Consider the following 18,822-nt stretch of genomic DNA (forward strand, 5'->3'; position numbering starts at 1 on the left):
GAATAGGAAAAATTATCAATGACTGCCATATTGCTGGCTTGGTAAATGGAGTAGATAGTGGTGATTTTCACTTAGAAGTTATCAAAAGGGAGAAAGAATTGAGAGGAATCGTAAATTCAATTCTGGACATGAATAAGATGCCTGTGGGACATCCTAGAGTAGGTCTCTGGCAGCCTACTGGAATTATAGGTTTGGAACCCAAGATAAAGTTGAGGGCTTCCTGTTTGACTTGGATATGGTTGATTTATGAAGTTTATGTAAGGAAAATGGTTTTTAGCAGAAAGAGGAACAAGAATGGAACTCTGAAACACTAGTAGTTCAGTAGCAGAGGGCAGAAGAAAGGGAAAATAAGAGAAAAGTCTGAGGGTATGGTAACACCAAGACCAGGGAATGATGTTTTAGGGAAGAGGGAGTAGCCAACCAGTGTTGAGTTCTACAGAGGATGCAATAGGACTTTATAGTGTCCACTGGTTTTAGTAACAGAGGTAATTAATGTTCCAGAAAACATTTTGGGCTTTTAGACAGTTTATACTAAAGAATGACTGGAGCAGAGCATAATAACCGTTTTTAAGTCCTTTACTTAATGTTGTCAAATTACAAAAAGATGAAATTAGTTTTCAGTGCAATAGCAGCATAGGATTGTGACCAACCATCTCACAGCATCAGAAGTAGCATGGTATCTCTGAGTTTATGTCCTGACTTTATAATATTTAATGCCCTTGGGCAAGTTACTCAGCCTTGGTTTCCTCATTTGCAAAAATGGGACAATAATATTACCTACCTCCTGTGGTTATGATTAAAGAAGTTATCAAAATGAGTTTTTACTTTTAAAGCACTTAAACAGCATCTGGCACACAGTAAATGCTACATTGAAGTGTTTGTTGGATAAATGACAGATACATAGAGCTATGGTTACATACATGTATACATACATACATAAAATAAATGTTGGGTATTCTAATTTTTTCATATTTTGCAAATTTGAAAAGTAATGAATAGTACCTTTTTTTCAGTCAACTTCATATATGTAATTTACATATATTAAAATGCTCCTGGCCGGGCGCAGTGGCTCACGCCTGTAATCCCAACACTTTGGGAGGCCGAGCAGGCAAATCACTTGAGGTCAGGAGTTCGAGACCAGCCTGGCCAACATGGTGAAACCTCATCTCTACTAAAAATAAAAAAATTAGCTGGGCCTGGTGGTGGTTGCCTGTAATCCAGCTACTCAGGAGGCTTAGGCAGGAGAATTGCTTGGACCCAGGAGGTGAAGGTTGCAGTGAGTGGAGATAAGCCACTGCACTCCAGCCTGAGTGACAGAAAGAGACTCCATCTCAATCAATCAATCAATCAATAAAATGCTCCTATTTTAAGCGAACAGTTAAATTAGTTTTGATAAATACTTGTACCTGAATGACCATCACCTCAACCAGATGTGGAACATTCCCATCACCCAAACAGTTCCCTTTTCCCTCCTCCCAGTCAGCCCTCAACTTCATCCTCGATCCCAAGCAACCATTGCTGTGCTTTCTTTCCTGTGAATTAGAATACTCTCTTCTAGAGTTTCATGTCAGTGAAATTGTACCATATGTACTCTGTACTTAGCTTCTTTCACTTGGCATGTTTTTGAGATTCATTCATGTTGTTGCATGTACCAGCGGTTCATTCCTTCCACTCCCCGAGTGGTATTTTGTTTTACGGATGTACCACACTTTGCTTGTGAATACATTTACTCTACTAAATGTATAGTTTTGGCTGTTATGAATTCGTGTATAAGCCTTCGTATAGACACATTTTTAATGTTTTAATGTGTATTCCTTTGATTATTATTCCTTTATTAACTCATTAAAAGTTTGAAAACTTTTTCAAGAATGTTAACTTGTTTTGTTTTTGTGAGTTCTATCTTTTGTCAATGTTTTATTTTGTGGTTTTTATATTTTCTTTTATATGTTTTAATTATTAAGATAGTCAAATCTTTTTATTTCTTCTATATATGTAACATTTATAAGTTCCCATGAAGGAAATTTTTGACATTTTGCTGCATGTGCATGTATGTTTGTCTATGTGTGTGCTCAGTAATTTTGGGGGTTTTAATCAGTTTTGAGAATGGGCTGTTGGGCAGTTATGAAGATAGCTAACATGAAAGTTGGGGTAAACTCAAATCATAGTTCATATTCACTATAATTTCTTCAGGATTTTTTAGATTATTTTAAAATCCATGTACATTCTAGTAGATTCGGTCTAGTACATTTTTCTTGAATATGACAAGTCTAGGTTCCTGACACCATTTGTTATCCTTTAGGCAATGAAGTTTTGTGTATAACGTAGTTTTCTGATTAGCATACGTTTATCTCTTTGTTGTTTTTTTGTTTGTTTGTTTGTTTTTCTTTCTTTTTTTTCTTGTTTTTTTTTGAGACGGAGTCTCACTCTGTCACCCAGGCTGGAGTGCATTGGTGCAATCTCGGCTCACCGCAACCTCTGCCGCCCAGGTTCAAGCGATTCTCCTGCCTCAGCCTCCCGAGTAGCTGGGATTACAAGCGCCTGCCACCGCGCCTGGCTAATTTTTGTACTTTTAGTAGAGACAGGGTTTCACCATCTTGGCCAGGCTGATCTTCAACTCCTGACCTCATGATCCACCCGCCTCAGCCTCCCAAAGTGCTGGGATTACAGGCATGAGCCACCGTGCCTGGCCCTGTTTTTTTTTTTGGTTTTTTTTTTTCTAATTTTTAAAATTTTTGTAGAATTTAATACAACGCCCGGCTATGCCAGACACTCTCCTGTTTCAAATATTATACTCATTTAATCCTCAAATCTTCATAGTTATCTTACAGATGAGGAATTTGAGGCTAAGTAGCTTGCCCCGAGCCACACAGCTAATAAGTAGGGTCTACCTCAGAGCCCATGTTCCTAAGCTTTATGCTGTGTTACTGACAGGGCGAGGTTAAAATATGGAGGCCGGGCATGGTGGCTCACATCTGTAATCCCAGCATTTTGATAGGCTGAGGCGGGTGGATCATGAGGTCAGGAGTTTGAGACCAGCTTGGCCAACATAGTGAAACCCCCTCTCTACTAAAAATACAAAAATTAACCAGGTGTGGTGGCATGCACCTGTAGTCCCAGCTACTCGGGGGGCTGAGGCAGGAGAATCGCTTGCACCTGGGAGGCAGAGGTTGCAGTGAGCTGAGATTGTGCCACTGCACTCCAGCTTGAACAACAGAGCAAGACTCTTGTCTCAAAAAAAAAAAAAAATGGAGGTGCAAATCTCAGTAGTAGAATAGCAGATTCACACTTAATCTTTATCCTGTTTTAGGAAGTTAATACTTAAGAGAATTATTATTTTTTTCTTTTTTTCCTTTTTGAGACAGGGTCTCACTCTGTCACCCAGGCTAGAGTGCAGTGGTGTAGTCATGGCCCACTGCAGCCTCAACCTCCTGGGTTCCAGTGATCCTCCAACTTTAGCCTCCCAAATAGCTGGGACTGCAGGCGTGTACCAACTTGTCTGGCTAATTTTTTTAATTTTTTTGTAGAGATGGGGAGCTCTCTCTGTTACCCAGGCTGGTCTCGAACTACTGGGCGCAAGCAATCCTCACACCTCAGTCTCTCAAAGTGCTAGGATTACAGGCATGAGCCACTGCATCGGCCAAGAGAATTTTCAAAGTATGCAATTGAAAATGTAGGCAAGCAGTCTCTAGATCTTAATAATTTATAGGTTTCTGAGGTTCAGCATTATTGTCATAGTTAAATAGGCACTTTATCAAATATCTTTTTTCATTTGAGTCATCTTTGATGATTTCTATTGGTAAGACAATAGAAATGAATTTCCTTTTTTAAAAGTTTATACAAAGTTTATTAAAAAAATTTTTTTTAAATTTAAAGCTTATGCATTTCAAAAATATCATATACAGTAGCAGTTAGTTTGGAGTGACAAGACAACCCCTGAAGATTTTTTAAGGAGAGATTTCCTTGTGGTAGAGTAGTGACTGGGAATTGAAACATGTGGCTTCTGGAGGGAGCGCTTTGCGTCTTTAAAGTAAGTTATTTATTCTTTTACATTTAATTTCCTTATTGATTTGGTAGCCCCTACAGACCCATTGAAAACACATAGTGGCCTCCTCCAGGAACTGTTTCCTCCCACCTTAAGTAATCTCTCATTTTTCTATCTCTTATAACATTTTGTCTACTTTAGGTACTATTTCATTTTTTAAACCTCATTCTATAAAGTGTTGGTCACAATCCCAGAGCTTTGGACATGTATGCAATTTTTTGTTACTGTTTATTATTTTTCAATAATAAGTGGAAATTAAGATCTTTCTGTTTTTTCAGGCCATTTTATACACTTTATATGAAATTTCCTGTAGACCATTGTTATTTGAATTGCTTCTTCAATGCAGTTATATAACTTGGAAACTTTTGGCTGTGCACCAAATTTATTTAAAGTCGTTTGAAATTATATAAGTCCATTTGAAAATGTTTTACCACAAATGTATTTATGAATATGCAGTTAATGCTAAATTCCACCTTGATCATTCATTAGCTTTGTGAATCTGTTTCCAGTATAACAGGGAGAACACTAAAGCTGCCATGAGCATTAAATTAGATAATGTCTCTGTAAGATTCTATTACACAATTATCCTGTTACTGGCTTATAAAAGTAAGAATCCTCTTAATTGTGGATTGAAATAAAACATTCTGCATTAACATCTAAAGATATAAGTTTTCTTTAACAGTGTTTAAAATTAGCTAATAATTAGTCCGAACCTCATCATGAAATAGATCAACATAAAGTACCATGTGGCTCAGTTGAAAGCAAGTTCTTTCAGTTTTTATTTTAATTCTCATTAAAATACTCTATAGGCAATTTTGGAGCATCAACTGGGGTCCTTCCCATCTTATTTTCAAGTGGAACTGATTGGTTTTATATAGTACTTCTGTTGTACATTTTTTATTTTGGGATTCTGGCCTGCTTCATCGTAGTGTTCGTTTCTGAATCACAGTAGCTAAACTATTGAGTGCACATGTATTGACTTTTGTGATTCTGGAAGACAGCAAATAAAGTACCCCGCTTTGCAGGTGAAGAACCTGAAAGACAGGATGTTTCCTATTATTGTTTTGATATTAGCCTTTTTAATACAACATCATGGTCCATCAGAAGAACAACCCTGAGCCAATGAGCCTCAGCTAATCCTAACTCAAATAAAGCTACCACATAATGTCTCTCCCTATCCAGAGTTAACACCGGGTCTTAGTGGACTCATTTGTTCAAATGAAGGGATGTGGCCTCATGATTATTAAAGCCGTTTTTAGCACTTATGGACTACCTATCTCAGCTTTCCTGGTTCATTTGTCTTGAGCACCTCTTAGAAGCATTGCAAACTTTAATTTTGTTCCACCTATAGACATTGCTTTGTTCACCTTTGGTTATCATATTTTTAGGTCAGGATTTAATATTCGGAGGGGAGATCTAATTCTTTCAGAGGAATATTTTTGTTTTTTTTCTGTAAACTGAGTTAATGTGATACAATTAGATGCTTCCTTTATGGCTGTATAGGTAAAATCCTATGAGAGTAAATGTAGCCTTTTAAAGTACATGTGATTAAGAAATGCATATACTTATTCAACAGTTACAGTGGCAAGCATGGGTTGGGAATGGTGACTTGCTTTGCTTTCCACCTACCCCTTGTCTGTGCCCAGGCAACTGTCCAGGGCTGGAGGAAAATGCAAAATAATGCTGATAGGTCTCACTTTAAATTCATGATCACTAACTACAAAGGGGCCAGTAGTGCTGTCCAGCATTCCTTCCATGCTACCTATTGTCTTGCTTTTTATATGAGTATTTTGTACTTTCTCCTCTCCTCTCAACCATTAATAGCTCCTTTCCTTTCTCCCCCATCCCAGTGCTGATAAGAGAATAAAAATGAACCAGAAGGAAATGTCTAACCTTTCTCCCTACCTGGTCTACTAATGTACCTATATCTGTACCCAGGTACTCTGCTGGACTTCAGTTATTAATATGCCCTGTTATTATCTAAGGACAATCCTCACTTACTGAATTCACACCCTGCCTTGCCTACTTATGGCCATCTCTAGCAGTCGTCCCTTCTCTCTTCTGCATTGTTAATGATTCCTCTTTCTTCTTTACCAGATCGTTCCTATCATCATACTCACATGTTGAAATAGCTCCCATCTTTAAAAGGAAAAAAAACTTCCTGGAGACCCCACAGTTCCCTAAAAATATTGCCCCATTTCTCCTTACCTCTTTGCAGCAGAACTCTTCAAGAGTTGTCTACTCTAGCTTTCTTTCCATTCTTTCTTGAAATTTCTCCATTAAGACTTTCAGCCCCACCTGTCTGCCAAAACAGCTCTGATCGAAGTCACCCATGATCTTTCCAAAGGCAAATCACTGATCAGTTCTCACTAACTTGCTCTGACAGCAGTACTTGATGTGGTCACACTTTCTTACACTCTCTTCCCTTGGATTCCAAGACCCCACACTTTCTGATTTTTTTCTGATTTCAGTGGCAGGTTGCTCCCTCATTTCCTGGACCTTAAACTGCCCCAGAGTTGGTTCTTAACCTTCCCTTATATGCTCACCTCCTATGTCAAACTAGTGGATTCCATCTTGTGGTATAAAATGTCTATTCGCTGAAGACTACTGAATTTATATCTCTAGCTTGGATCTCTCCCCTAAGTCACACACTCTCATGTCCAGTGGTCTTGATTTCTCCCTGTGGATATCAGAAGGTCCAAGGCCAGTTTCTTTATTTCCAGTGCCCCAAACTGGGTCCTTCTGTAGTATACCTTATCTGTAATTGCTCTTATCAAAAACTGAAGTCATTTCTGATTCCTCTCTAGGACCTGCTGCTTGCCATACCTTCAAAATATATCCAGAATCTTACCATTTTTCACCATCTTCATAGCTACCCCTCCATCCAAGCCACTACCATCTCCTGCATGGATTATTTCCATCGCCTTCTTGTTGGTCTCCTTTCCTGTCTTTATCTCCTTTTTCCATTTTCCCTCTCATTCTGCCACACTGGCCTGCCTGCCTCTCCTTGAAGAAGCTAAGCACCCCTCACACTTCAGAGCCTTCGTGCTTGCTGCTTCCTCTGCCCAGAATGCTCTACCACCAAACATTCACAGGCGTCTCCTAATCCATTCAAATGTTCAAATGTCACCTTGTCAGAGAGCTCTTTCCCTGAAAATCCTATTTGATATAGCACCTTCCTCTTGCCTGCATTCTCTGCAAACATAAGTATTTGTATATTATTAACTTCCCTCTCTTCTTTGAGGGCAGGGTCTTTGTTCTGTCACATCTGTATCTTTAAGACCCAGAACCAAGTCTGGAACATTTTGGTGTTAAATGAATGGAGGAAGGTAGTGGTGATAGTGGTGGTGGCGGTGGTGGAGATTCATGGTACGATTCTGTTAGGTATTAAAGCCCCAAATTAGTTTTTAAAGAATTCACACACAACTTCTTTCAAACACTATATAAAACAAGGTAAGTCTGTATACACACAAACTTTAACCAATCTTAAACACAGTCTTACCCACCATCCGTTTCAGCCTGTATTTGATGATGAGGCTGACTAGCCAACATTTAAGTAATCACTATGCAGTAGACATTGTGCTAAGATTATCCAGTTTAATTCCCACAATACTCCTTTCAGTATATGTTATACCATTTTATGAAAAAGGAAATGAGGCTTAGTGAGCTTACGGTGAGGCCAGCTGAAGATAGGAAGTGGCAGCCCTGGGATTGGATCTCAGTGTGTTTAGCTTCAGAACTTAAGAATGATGGGACTGGCTGGGTGCCATGGCTCACGCCTGTAATCTCAGCACTTTGGGAGGTCGAGGTGGGGGTCAGGAGCTCGAGACCAGCCTGGCCAACATGGTGAAACCCCGTCTCTACTAAAAGTACAAAAATTAGCCAGGCATGGTGGTACACACCTGTAGTCCCAGCTACTTGGGAGGCTGAGGCAGGAGAATCACTAGAACCCGGGTGGTGGAGGTTGCAGTGAGCCAAGATCACACCACTGCACTCCAGCTTGGGCAAGAGAGGGAGACTCTGTCTCAAAAAAAAAAGAATGATGGGACTTTCTAAAATAAAAGCCTCCTGGAGATTCTTTTACATATGATCTGTACATGTTAGCCATTTATATGTTTACATACTTAAATAGTAAAGTATTTGAGAAATAATGTTTAGTTTTAGAAACTAGGGGTTAAATGTTGTGATTGTTAAGCAGTATTAAATATAAATGATAAACAAGACACCTTTTTAAAACTTTAAGCTAAAAATTAAATCTCATGGCACTTTGCCTAATGACCTAAGCTAGATCTTGTGGTCTGGTTCATACAAACATGTTCTGATACCAAAACCAGTGTGCGGTTGCTATGGCTGTGAATGCTTTTGTGTGAGAGTACATAGATACCAATAACACAGAGCCATGGCTTGGAGTTCTCTAGAGAGAGGAAAGTGAGAAATGAAACCTCAGCTTCAGATTTGTACCGTTAACTTTGCAGTCGTGTATTACTCTTCATAAAAACAGCCTCGAAGTCAAGAGTAAAAATTCTATGAAGGTAGATAAAACAAGAAGGGAATTGCTAAGTACAAGGGAAGAAGGTATCAATGAAACAAACCATGGCTAGTCCTGCTGTGAATTTTCTGGTTCTCTAGAAGGGACAGTGCCAAGTTAGAGTTGGAGAACAAAGAGCCCCACTCTCCTGCTTTTCCTTCTTCTGCCACATCCTGCTTATTCTCCTGGTCCACTGAGGCATGAATCCCCTTCCTGAGGAAGACCTGAATGATGGGACAGTAGTAACCTGGGGGTTTTGGTGGCACATACAAAAAAATGGGTCTGAGAGAACTGACATTTCTCTTAAGATCCCAAATGCCTGTACAGTGAGTATAGCTGTCAGTGGCACCTTCTCCAGGGGGAAGGCAGGTCCAGATTACAAACACCGTGCTGAGTTAGGTTTTTACAGAATCAAGAAAGTAGTGATGCTCTCTGGGAGAGCTGTTAGCAATTATGCGAAGCTGGGAGAGCTGTTAGCAATTATGCGAAGCTAAATCCTGTTCATTTAGATATTTTAGATAATGTGCTGAAAATTGTCAGTAGAGACACAAATATTTGTAACTACCATGAATCTTAAAATGTGGCTCCACATTCAAAATAGGCTATTGTCTAATCCACTCTGAAAACTTCTTTGAGGTTCTCTTTGTTCTTTTGGGAACAAACATCAAAAAAGTGAATTGGAACTAATCAGAGGAATTGTTCAGTGTTATTGAATTCATAACATGATAGCATATATTGTTTTGGTTGATCTTATCTAATGTGAATGCAACTACCAAGTTTTTGTATAATAGTTGCTAGTGCAATCTTGAGCTATTGATTCTGATTTCTTGCTTTGTGTTAGGATGGCATGATTCATTCCTCTGTTTTCATTATGAGTTTAAAAATGTAGATATTTATTTCAAGGTATTATAAGTGTGCGTATAGTTCAGAATTTCCAAGTGTCTTAATTACCAACATAAATTGCTGAGATGTAATTCTTTAAAATTTTAAAAAATAAGTAATGCATCTTTAGATGAGACTGTTTATGAACAGAGAAATAAGATAGGAGGTGACATGGATAGGCAATTAGTAGCTCCTCTTCAGGATTAGTTCATAAGGTGACACAAAGTATTCTTATTGTGTTCTTTTATTTTTGCAGGCTTTGTGTCATGACCTTAATTTCTTTTTCTGTTCCAACATCTGCTAGCTTTTAAATGGAATAATTTCTTTGGTATTTGCAGTGTTTGGGAGATGCTTTGAACATGCTCAGCTATTGTCCCCAAGCAACTGACTGGGTCAAATTTGAGATTGGACTTGCTGTGGACTTAGTAATCAACCCTTTTTGGCTTTAAAATATGACTTGCCCTTTATTTCACTGTTCTCGTTGTCTTTGCTAAACAGGCTGCTGATACTTTGGCTGTGAGGCAAAAAAGGAGAATTTATGATATCACCAATGTCTTAGAGGGAATTGACTTGATTGAAAAAAAGTCAAAAAACAGTATCCAGTGGAAGTAAGTTACAAACCAGCACCCTCTTCTGAAACCTTTATTTTTCTTCTCAATGCTCTGTAAAATTTGACCTTCCCAATGTTTCTCTCTCCCAAATCCTCTATTTCAGCCAGGCCCCTCAGCTTTTCCTGAACACACCTCTCTGGGCCTCTTTGTCACTCCTGTGTTGGGTGTTCCCTTGCTCTCTTGGATGTTGAGTTTTCACTCTTAAAGTTCAAATCTTACTTTCTCCCTCAAGCTATTACTCATTTGGCACACATTGCATACTGTCTTCTATTAATCTCTTCCTAACTCTTTACCTGTCCTTGAGAGCAAGAACTTACTTTCACAGGAATTTGTACTTTGTAAATAGTAATTGATTGAAATGCATGTTGTCATTAATTGTGGCCTGGTTATACGTTTGAATGTAACAATTTCTGTTCTTCTAATGTGTCCCCTTTGACCATAGTTTTTGTTTTGTTTTGTTTTAGCCAAAATTCCACCAAAACATTAAAAAGTTGTAATTTATTTTACCAGCACCTCAGTCACATCCTGAGACTGCTAGGTGTGACTGCTGAGCACACTGTTATGGTACCCAGTCACCAACCAGTCTGGCCTTCCAGATGACAAAAAAACACTGTAGGGAAGATTGAGAATTTTTGTAATTTGGTTGTTCTTGTCAATAAATTTTCTAAGCAAGAGGTATGGTGTTTAAAATTTTTAAGGATTTTAGTGCTTGATTTTAAGAGTGTAAAGACTTCTGTCTTGAATATGTTACTAAATAAGTCAGTTTTATTACAGTAAAAATTAAGTGATATTAACCTAAATCTGATACTGAGGATATTAATTCTCATATGTTTTTAAGAGGTGTAGGTGCTGGCTGTAATACTAAAGAAGTCATAGATAGATTAAGATATCTTAAAGCTGAAATTGAAGATCTAGAACTGAAGGAAAGAGAACTTGATCAGCAGAAGTTGTGGCTACAGCAAAGCATCAAAAATGTGATGGACGATTCCTTTAATAATAGATATCCTTTTAAATAAGTTATGCATATACGTATAGCTTTGGAATATGTATGTATAAATTATTTCAGTCTGAAGATCATTCACTTTGTTTTTAGACAGTTAAGTTTTATAAGTAAATATAACATTTTAATTTTATTATATTCTTATAGTATATACTAATATTTTCTAAATGTTACCTTTTTTAAGTTATATAGTACGGATCTATTAGCATTATTCCTGTGTTGCACTGAGGGGGAAAAAGAGATTAGCCGACTTTTGGTCTACCTATTGATAGAATGCAGTATGCTAGCCAGTGTGCTTAGGAAATCTGTGAATATTAGAAGCCATTGTTAAGTACATTTGTATTTTTAAATAATTATGTTCAGTGTTCTGAAGTATAAAATTCAGCAGCTCTCAAAGTTTTGAAAATTTTTCATTTAAAGATGAGATATCATGTGTCCAGAATCAATCCTTGATACTTTCTGCCTAATATGAACCCCAAAATAGTTCCTACTGGAGAACAGGGGTCTAAGTCGCATGTGCCTATCACCAATATATATTGGGGGAAAAACGTTATTATATATAATACATATAACATCATAGAATATATATAATATATATTTGTATATAATGTATAAAAATATTATCATATATATATAAACACCTATCTATGTGTTTCTTACAAACCACTGTCTTCTCTTAGATATCTGTGATTCTCTTAGTTTATGAACTTACCTGTACTCTTAAAGAAACTAACCACATTTTACTTCGTAGCACCTCATGACATTTTGACTAATGTATACAATATAATTTACTTTTCACGTTTTCATGTATTCGGTGAACAAGTCCATGATCTCATTTGTTATTTCCTTTCTGTGGATCAGAGCTCCTTAACAGTTTGAGAACAATGGGAGTTTTCAAGCTGTGTTCTGTGGAGCTCTGAAATTCAAAAGCCATTAATCTATTTTATCTTGGACTTCGCTGCCCTGCTTTACAAGATGCTGGCCATTCCCCTTGCCTCAGCCGTGGTTATGTGTGATATATATACAATTTTCTGTATATTATGGTATTTTGACATCTCAATAAACCTTTCTGGCTGAGGAGAGACTGCCCATCCTGGGACTAGCCACTTCTTAGAAACAGCATGGGCTCAGCCAGGAGCATCCCTTTGATATATAAACTAACTAGTCCAAGTCCAGACCTCCTCTCTCCAGTCCATACACCCCAGGTGGCAATATTCCTCTGCCTTAATCATCCCAGGGCCAGGTACCAGACAACTAGGGGACTATCTGCATAGCTTAGAGCCCACCAAAATTATCCAAACTAGGCCAAATGCAGTGGCTCATGCCTGTAATCCCAGCACTTTGGGAAGCCAAGGTTGGCGGATCACCTGAGGTCAGGAGTTCGAGACCAGCCTGGCTAACAGGGTGAAACCCTGTCCCTACTAAAAGTACAAAAACTAGCTGGGCATGGCAACGTGCATCTGTAATCCCAGCTACCAGGGAGGCCATAGGAGAATTGCTTGAACCCAGGAGGCAGAGGCTGCAGTGAGCCAAGATCACACTGCTGCACTTCAGCTTGGGCGATAGAGCAAACTCCGTCTCAAAACAAAACAAAACAAAATTATCCAAACTAGCTAATTGTAGTGTTCTCCCCGCCCTGCATTTTTTTTTTTTTTTTTTTTTTTCGAGATGGAGTCACTCTGTTGCCCAGGCTGGAGTGCAGTGACGCGATCTTGGCTCATTGCAACGTCCACCCCCCCGGGTTTAAGCAATTCTCCTGCCTCAGCCTCCGGAGTAGCTGTGATTACAGGCACTCGCCACCATGCCCTGCTAAGTTTTGTATTTCAGTAGAGACGGGTTTCACCATTTCTAGACTAGACTTCTTTTTTTATCTGTCCATGTGTGGCAGCCCCTCTGTGCATATGGTCAGGCTGGTCTTGAACTCCTGACCTCAAGTGATCCACCTGCCTCGGCCTCCCAAAGTGCTGGGTGGCGTGAGCCACCATGCCCGGCCACCCTGCATTTCTTTTCCCAAGGAAACCCCAATAAAAGCTCTGGGCTAATGCTTTCCCCTTGCTCCTGACTTCTGCCTCCTGACCACCTTGGTGTCTTAACCACGTGGCCCTGAGTTGCCTGCCTTGCCTCCCATCACTAGGACCTAGGAGTATAATACTTTGTTTTTCTGAGCCTTTCTTTTCCTCTGTGTCCTCTTGTGGCCATACCTGACCATTTAATACAAGAACAAAAAACAACGATCATAGAAAATTCCTGATGTGGAAGCTGATATGGTTGCTGATGGCCTCCTTTTCCCCATCCATTCCCTTCCCCCAGAAACCTTTGCCTCCATGAAGAATGTGCACTGCTTTCCATCTCTCTCCTAAAGTTCCTCAAATGTCACAAAAATCAGAATGGCTTCTTCTAAGAGCAAAGGATGGGAACTCCTTTGATTGTCTTTACCTTTCTAGACTAGACTTCTTTTTTTAATCTGTCCATGTGTGGCAGTCCCTTTGTGCATATGGTCATTTAGTTAGTTTGACCTTCAGATGTATTACCTTAATTTAAATGCCTACGGCTTGATATAAATGTTGTTCCTTAACTCCTATGACAGTACATTTTCCTATGTAACTCATGAAGACATCTGTAATTGCTTTAATGGTAAGTACCATTAGGCTTTTCCTTGCATTCTTCCTCTCATCAACCTATTTAGTGAAGAGTGATTCAGAATTCCATGTCCTCATCCTGTCATTATTTTCAGAAGTTGTGGACATTGTGTCTCACTCCACCATGCCGTGTATTGATAGGCTGCTTTTGTTTCTGTTTTCATGAGAATAGCTGCTTTTCACAGCATTCAGTTCATTAGCTCCACTGGTAGGGATCAACTGTGTGTGGAAGGGGAAGGGGACAGGGACAGAGGGCAAGCTAAATTAAGCAACTTTCATTGTCACACAGTCACAGAGTTAGTGACCAAACTTGAACTAGAACATGGTTCTCATCAGCAATGTTTATGAAACTACATGCAGCAAGTATGCTGGTCTCAAATGAAACCCAAAGAAACCATGAGGAAAGAATTAGGTGAATCCATCTTATAACCAGGAAACCTATTCCTATGCAATTTGCTGCCCCTGTGTTTTCTCCTTAAAATAACAATATCATGTTAATAATTATAGTTATTAATATAACTAAAATGGGGGGACGTGTGTTCCCAAAATTACAGCACAAGTAAAATGAAATTGTGCATATTTAAATTTATGTGTATTATCCACCTATTTAAAAAGATTCTGCCAAGTACCTCATCAAGCGGAATCTGACTTTCTATGTAGGAGTATGTTGGAAATACGTATGGGCCTATTGTTCTATTTTACCACTGTATTTCCTGAGTTTTTTAAGGAAGTTTGCTGAGACTTCTGTTAATCCGCAACTCAACAGAGATTTGTTGTAGAATTTGGCTTCAAAAATAATAAAATCATTTAAGTTCAACATTTCACTGTCTCATACCTAATCTCCAGAATCCTCAGTCCAGTGAACAGTGTTATTTGAGGCTAAATGGTTTTAAGAATCTCAGACTTTATAGGAGTCTTAGTGAAAGCAAAATCAACTTGAGCTGAATTTGTTAATGAGAATCATACAGCTAACCCATGTATAATACTAATACGTGTATTATCTTATTTAATCCTCAAAATAAATCTATGCAGTAGGTTGTGTGTCCCCCATTTTATAGAATTGAAAACCAAAGCTCAAGGTCACCTGGTTTGGAATTGAACCAAACATTCTGATTCCAGAGCCCACATTCTTGCCACTGTATTCCATGATCAACAGCATTTTATGTAACTTTTTATATTTATTTTTGACCAGGTGATACACTTTTGGCCATTCAGGCACCTTCTGGTACACAACTGGAGGTACCCATTCCAGAAATGGTATGTAGGATAACTTTTATATAAGTGGGAAAAGTGAATCTACTGTCTCAAGAAGGATATTTTCTTTAGCTGAATGTGAGCTAATTGTGTAAACACTGTGAGTTAGTCAAGTTTTTATCTGAAACTATTGATACCTGAATTGGTATGTCTTTAATTCCTTGGTAAAATTATAGAACTAAATGAATCATAAATGATTTTAAAGATTATTGGCTATATCCTTAGTCATTTATTGATATCATTTAGCTCAAATAAAGTCAATTTTTAAAAAGTAATCAGAATGCTTTATCAAGTGATTTTTGTTTCATACAAAAATTAAAACTATTGTATAAAATTATCTTCAGGCTATGTGAATAAGGTGTGTATGAAACAAATGAATATTGTGTTTAGACTTGGGTCTTATCCCTAAGATATCTATCCCCAAGTAACCAAATGATTTAAAATGATTTAACATTTTGATTATTTTAAATTTGGATTTTTTAAGTTAGAGGATGTCAAGAAATGACTAATGATATGGCCAATAATCTATAAAAATCAGTCAAAATGACCACATTGGGCTGGGTGCAGTGGCTCATGCCTGTAATCTCAGCACTTTGGGAGGCCAAGGCAGGTGGATCACTCGAGGTCAGGAGTTTAAGACCAGCCTGACCAACATGGTGAAACTCCATCTCTACTAAAAATACAAAATTAGCCAGGCATGGTGGTGCACGCCTGTAATCCCAGCTACTTGGGAGGCTGAGGCAGGAGAATTGCTTCAACCCGGGAGGCAGCGGTTGCAGTGAGCTGAAATCACACCATTGCACTCCAGCCTGGGCAACAAGAGTGAAACTCTTGTCTCAAAACAACAACAACAACAACACATCTACAACTAATATAAAAATGCCACTGAGGAAAAAGTTCAATGTACATATCAATAATCAATTCCTTTAAATTAGGTCTTTTATAAAACATTGTCTGGCTTATTACGTCAAAGACATTTATTGACTCTATAAATGAGTTTCATGATTTTTGTTTTCAGATTCAGATTTTTAAAAACAAATTAATTTGAAAGCAATAACCCAAAAAGGGAGTGGAAAAAGATTACTATATTATCTACCTCCTTCCCCCACCCCCTTATTCAAAAAGTTTACATTTAGGCATTTGTATTACTGGAGTCTGAAGCCTCAGGATACAGATTACTTTTTTCAGCTGGAACAATGTTATGTTTATTTCTCTGTAGGAGAAATTAGTTGTCTTTGTGCTTGCAGATGGGAAAAAAAAGAGTTTGATTTGTGAAGCATGTTGAACTGACCACATCTGTGGTAGCCAACTCCAGGGGATAAAGTTCCTGTATGTGGAGAATACCTGGAGCATTGCTGGGCCCTGAGCTATTATATAGTCACACATGGTAACAACGGATGGTTGCCAGAATTCTACAACAGAGAGTTTTTGATGATCAGTATTTGTGAAAAGCTTACGTTTTAGAAACTAGTGGTTTAGAGCCCTCAAAATTACATTCTACTCTATGTCTCTACTTTTGTGTTTTGACTTAATGACGTTATTGTGTTATGTGAATTTAGTAAGTCCGTAATAGCTTTGCCTGTCTTATTTTACTGTTTTAAGTTAGCTAGAAATGTTAGTAATTATACATTTGTTTATACCCAATAACTTCAAAGGGTCAAAATGGACAAAAGAAATACCAGATCAATCTAAAGAGTCATTCAGGACCTATCCATGTGCTGCTTATAAATAAAGAGTCGAGTTCATCTAAGCCCGTGGTTTTTCCTGTTCCCCCACCTGATGACCTCACACAGCCTTCCTCCCAGTCCTTGACTCCAGTGACTCCACAGAAATCCAGCATGGCAACTCAAAATCTGCCTGAGCAACATGTCTCTGAAAGAAGCCAGGCTCTGCAGCAGACATCAGCTACAGATATATCTTCAGGTGAGTTCAGAGCCTTTCTTTTGTAAATTAGAGAGGGAGAAATATAAAAACAGGTTGGCTATCTCTTATCCAAAGTGCTTGTGACCAGAAATGTCCCAAGCACTTTCGACATTTTGGATAATTTGCTTATACATAATAAGATATCTTGGGGATAGGACCCAAGTCTAAACGCAATATTCATTTGTTTCATACACACCTTATTCACATAGCCTGAAGATAATTTTATACAATAGTTTTAATTTTTGCATGAAACAAAGTATTGACTGTGGCTTGACTGCAACCTATCACAAGGTCAGGTGTGGAATTTTCCATTTGTGGCATATATGGATGTCAGCTTTTACCTGAAGTTTACTTGGTAAGGTTCTTTTATCTCTCTTAGTAAGTCTAGGATAAATTAGTGAAATACATTCCAACTACCTTTAAGAAAATATGTTCCAACTATCTTTAAGTACAGACCATAGTGACTTATGCCTCTTGTTTCTCCATATTCTGTTATACTTTTTATTTGGGAAGCTTAGTTTTATAGAAGTGATAAATGGTCTCAACTCCAATTATGTAGGAAATCTTACTTTCCTCAGTTGTTTCATTTATGAAATTTTAAAAAGCTAAAATGTTTCACACTGGGTATCAGGAGTAGAGCGCACAACTCTTAATTTGGCAGTACCTTACTGATTCCAAATAAAGGGAGCATGGTAGGCAATCTCTCAGTGACTAGTGAATGAATGAATGAATGAATTGTGCCAATATAGATATCATATTGCAGATAATTTAAAACTACATTGTATATAATCTAAATTGTTTATTTTACCTCTAGGATGTGTCTCATTGCTAAAATGGGAGTTCACAGGTTAAAAGTGACGCTAACAAGATCTAACTGGACGTGGAATGTTTTTTTGCTTCTTTTTGCCCACATTTATTCCTTTCCTTCCCCTATAAATATGTCTATGCTATAGGCCATTAGGATGCACAATAGAAAATGTAGTCCTGGCTAGGCGCGGTGGCTCACACCTGTAATCCCAGCACTTACAGAAGCCAAGGCAGGCAGATTACCTGAGGTCAGGGGTTCGAGACCAGCCTGGCCAACATATAATGAAGCCCTGTCTCTACTAAAAAATACAAAAATTAGCTGGGCATGGCGGCGCACACCTGTAGTCCCAGCTACTTGGAAAGCTGAGGCAGGAGAATTGCTTGAACCCAGGAGTTGGAGGTTGCAGTAAGCCAAGATCGTGCCACTGTACTCCAGTCTGGGTGACAGAGTAAAGACTCCATCTTAAAAAAAGAGGCCGGGCGCGGTGCCTCACACTTGTAATCCCAGCACTTTGGGAGGCCGAGGCGGGCGGATCACGAGGTCAGGAGATCGAGACCACGGTGAAACCCCGTCTCTACTAAAAATACAAAAAATTAGCCGGGCGTAGTGGCGGGCGCCTGTAGTCCCAGCTACTCGGAGAGGCTGAGGCAGGAGGGAGTTGCATGACCGAGATCCCCATACTGCATTCACCTGGAGACAGAATAGACTCAAAAAAAGAAAGAAAGAAAATATAGTCCTTAAAAAGCTTACAATCTAATTAGGATATAAAGCAGGCAAGCTTTACATGGGTTTTACCTGGGTTAGCTTTGACACAATTAACACACTGGCTTCAACAAAGTGTTTTTAAAAAGTGAGTATTCTGTTTTTATGGTTTCATATTTGGAAATCCTAACTAAGGAAAGTAATTTTGGGCCACATTAGAGCAGGCCTTGAATTTCAGAGTAGTTAGGACATTTATCCAATAAACCAGTGAAGATCTGTGACCAAGGAAATAGCATAATTAGCTATAATGGTGTACACAGGAGTAATATGATTAGGAAAGATGCTTTTGGCCCTGGGAAGCAGAATTGAGAGGCGATGGAAACTGTAGATGTTTGCAGTTATGCAATTGAGAGAACATTAGGGCTAAAACAAG

General features: G+C 38.5%; 1 protein-coding gene across 2 annotated transcripts in view; it reads left to right on the top strand.

Moving 5' to 3' along the window:
* E2F5 (E2F transcription factor 5) overlaps nucleotides 1–18,822 on the top strand; it is a 45,251-nt gene that overhangs the window by 23,668 nt on the left and 2,761 nt on the right. For both annotated transcript variants that reach the window (XM_032759962.2, XM_032759963.2), the window contains exons 2-6: nucleotides 9,951–10,060; nucleotides 10,902–11,063; nucleotides 13,654–13,697; nucleotides 14,895–14,959; nucleotides 16,612–16,879. In XM_032759962.2, the coding sequence (XP_032615853.1) occupies nucleotides 9,951–10,060; nucleotides 10,902–11,063; nucleotides 13,654–13,697; nucleotides 14,895–14,959; nucleotides 16,612–16,879 (649 nt within the window). The remainder of the gene's footprint in view (nucleotides 1–9,950; nucleotides 10,061–10,901; nucleotides 11,064–13,653; nucleotides 13,698–14,894; nucleotides 14,960–16,611; nucleotides 16,880–18,822) is intronic.

This window comes from Hylobates moloch, unplaced genomic scaffold, assembly GCF_009828535.3.
Source record: "Hylobates moloch isolate HMO894 unplaced genomic scaffold, HMol_V3 SCAFFOLD_9, whole genome shotgun sequence".
Lineage (NCBI taxonomy): Eukaryota > Metazoa > Chordata > Mammalia > Primates > Hylobatidae > Hylobates > Hylobates moloch.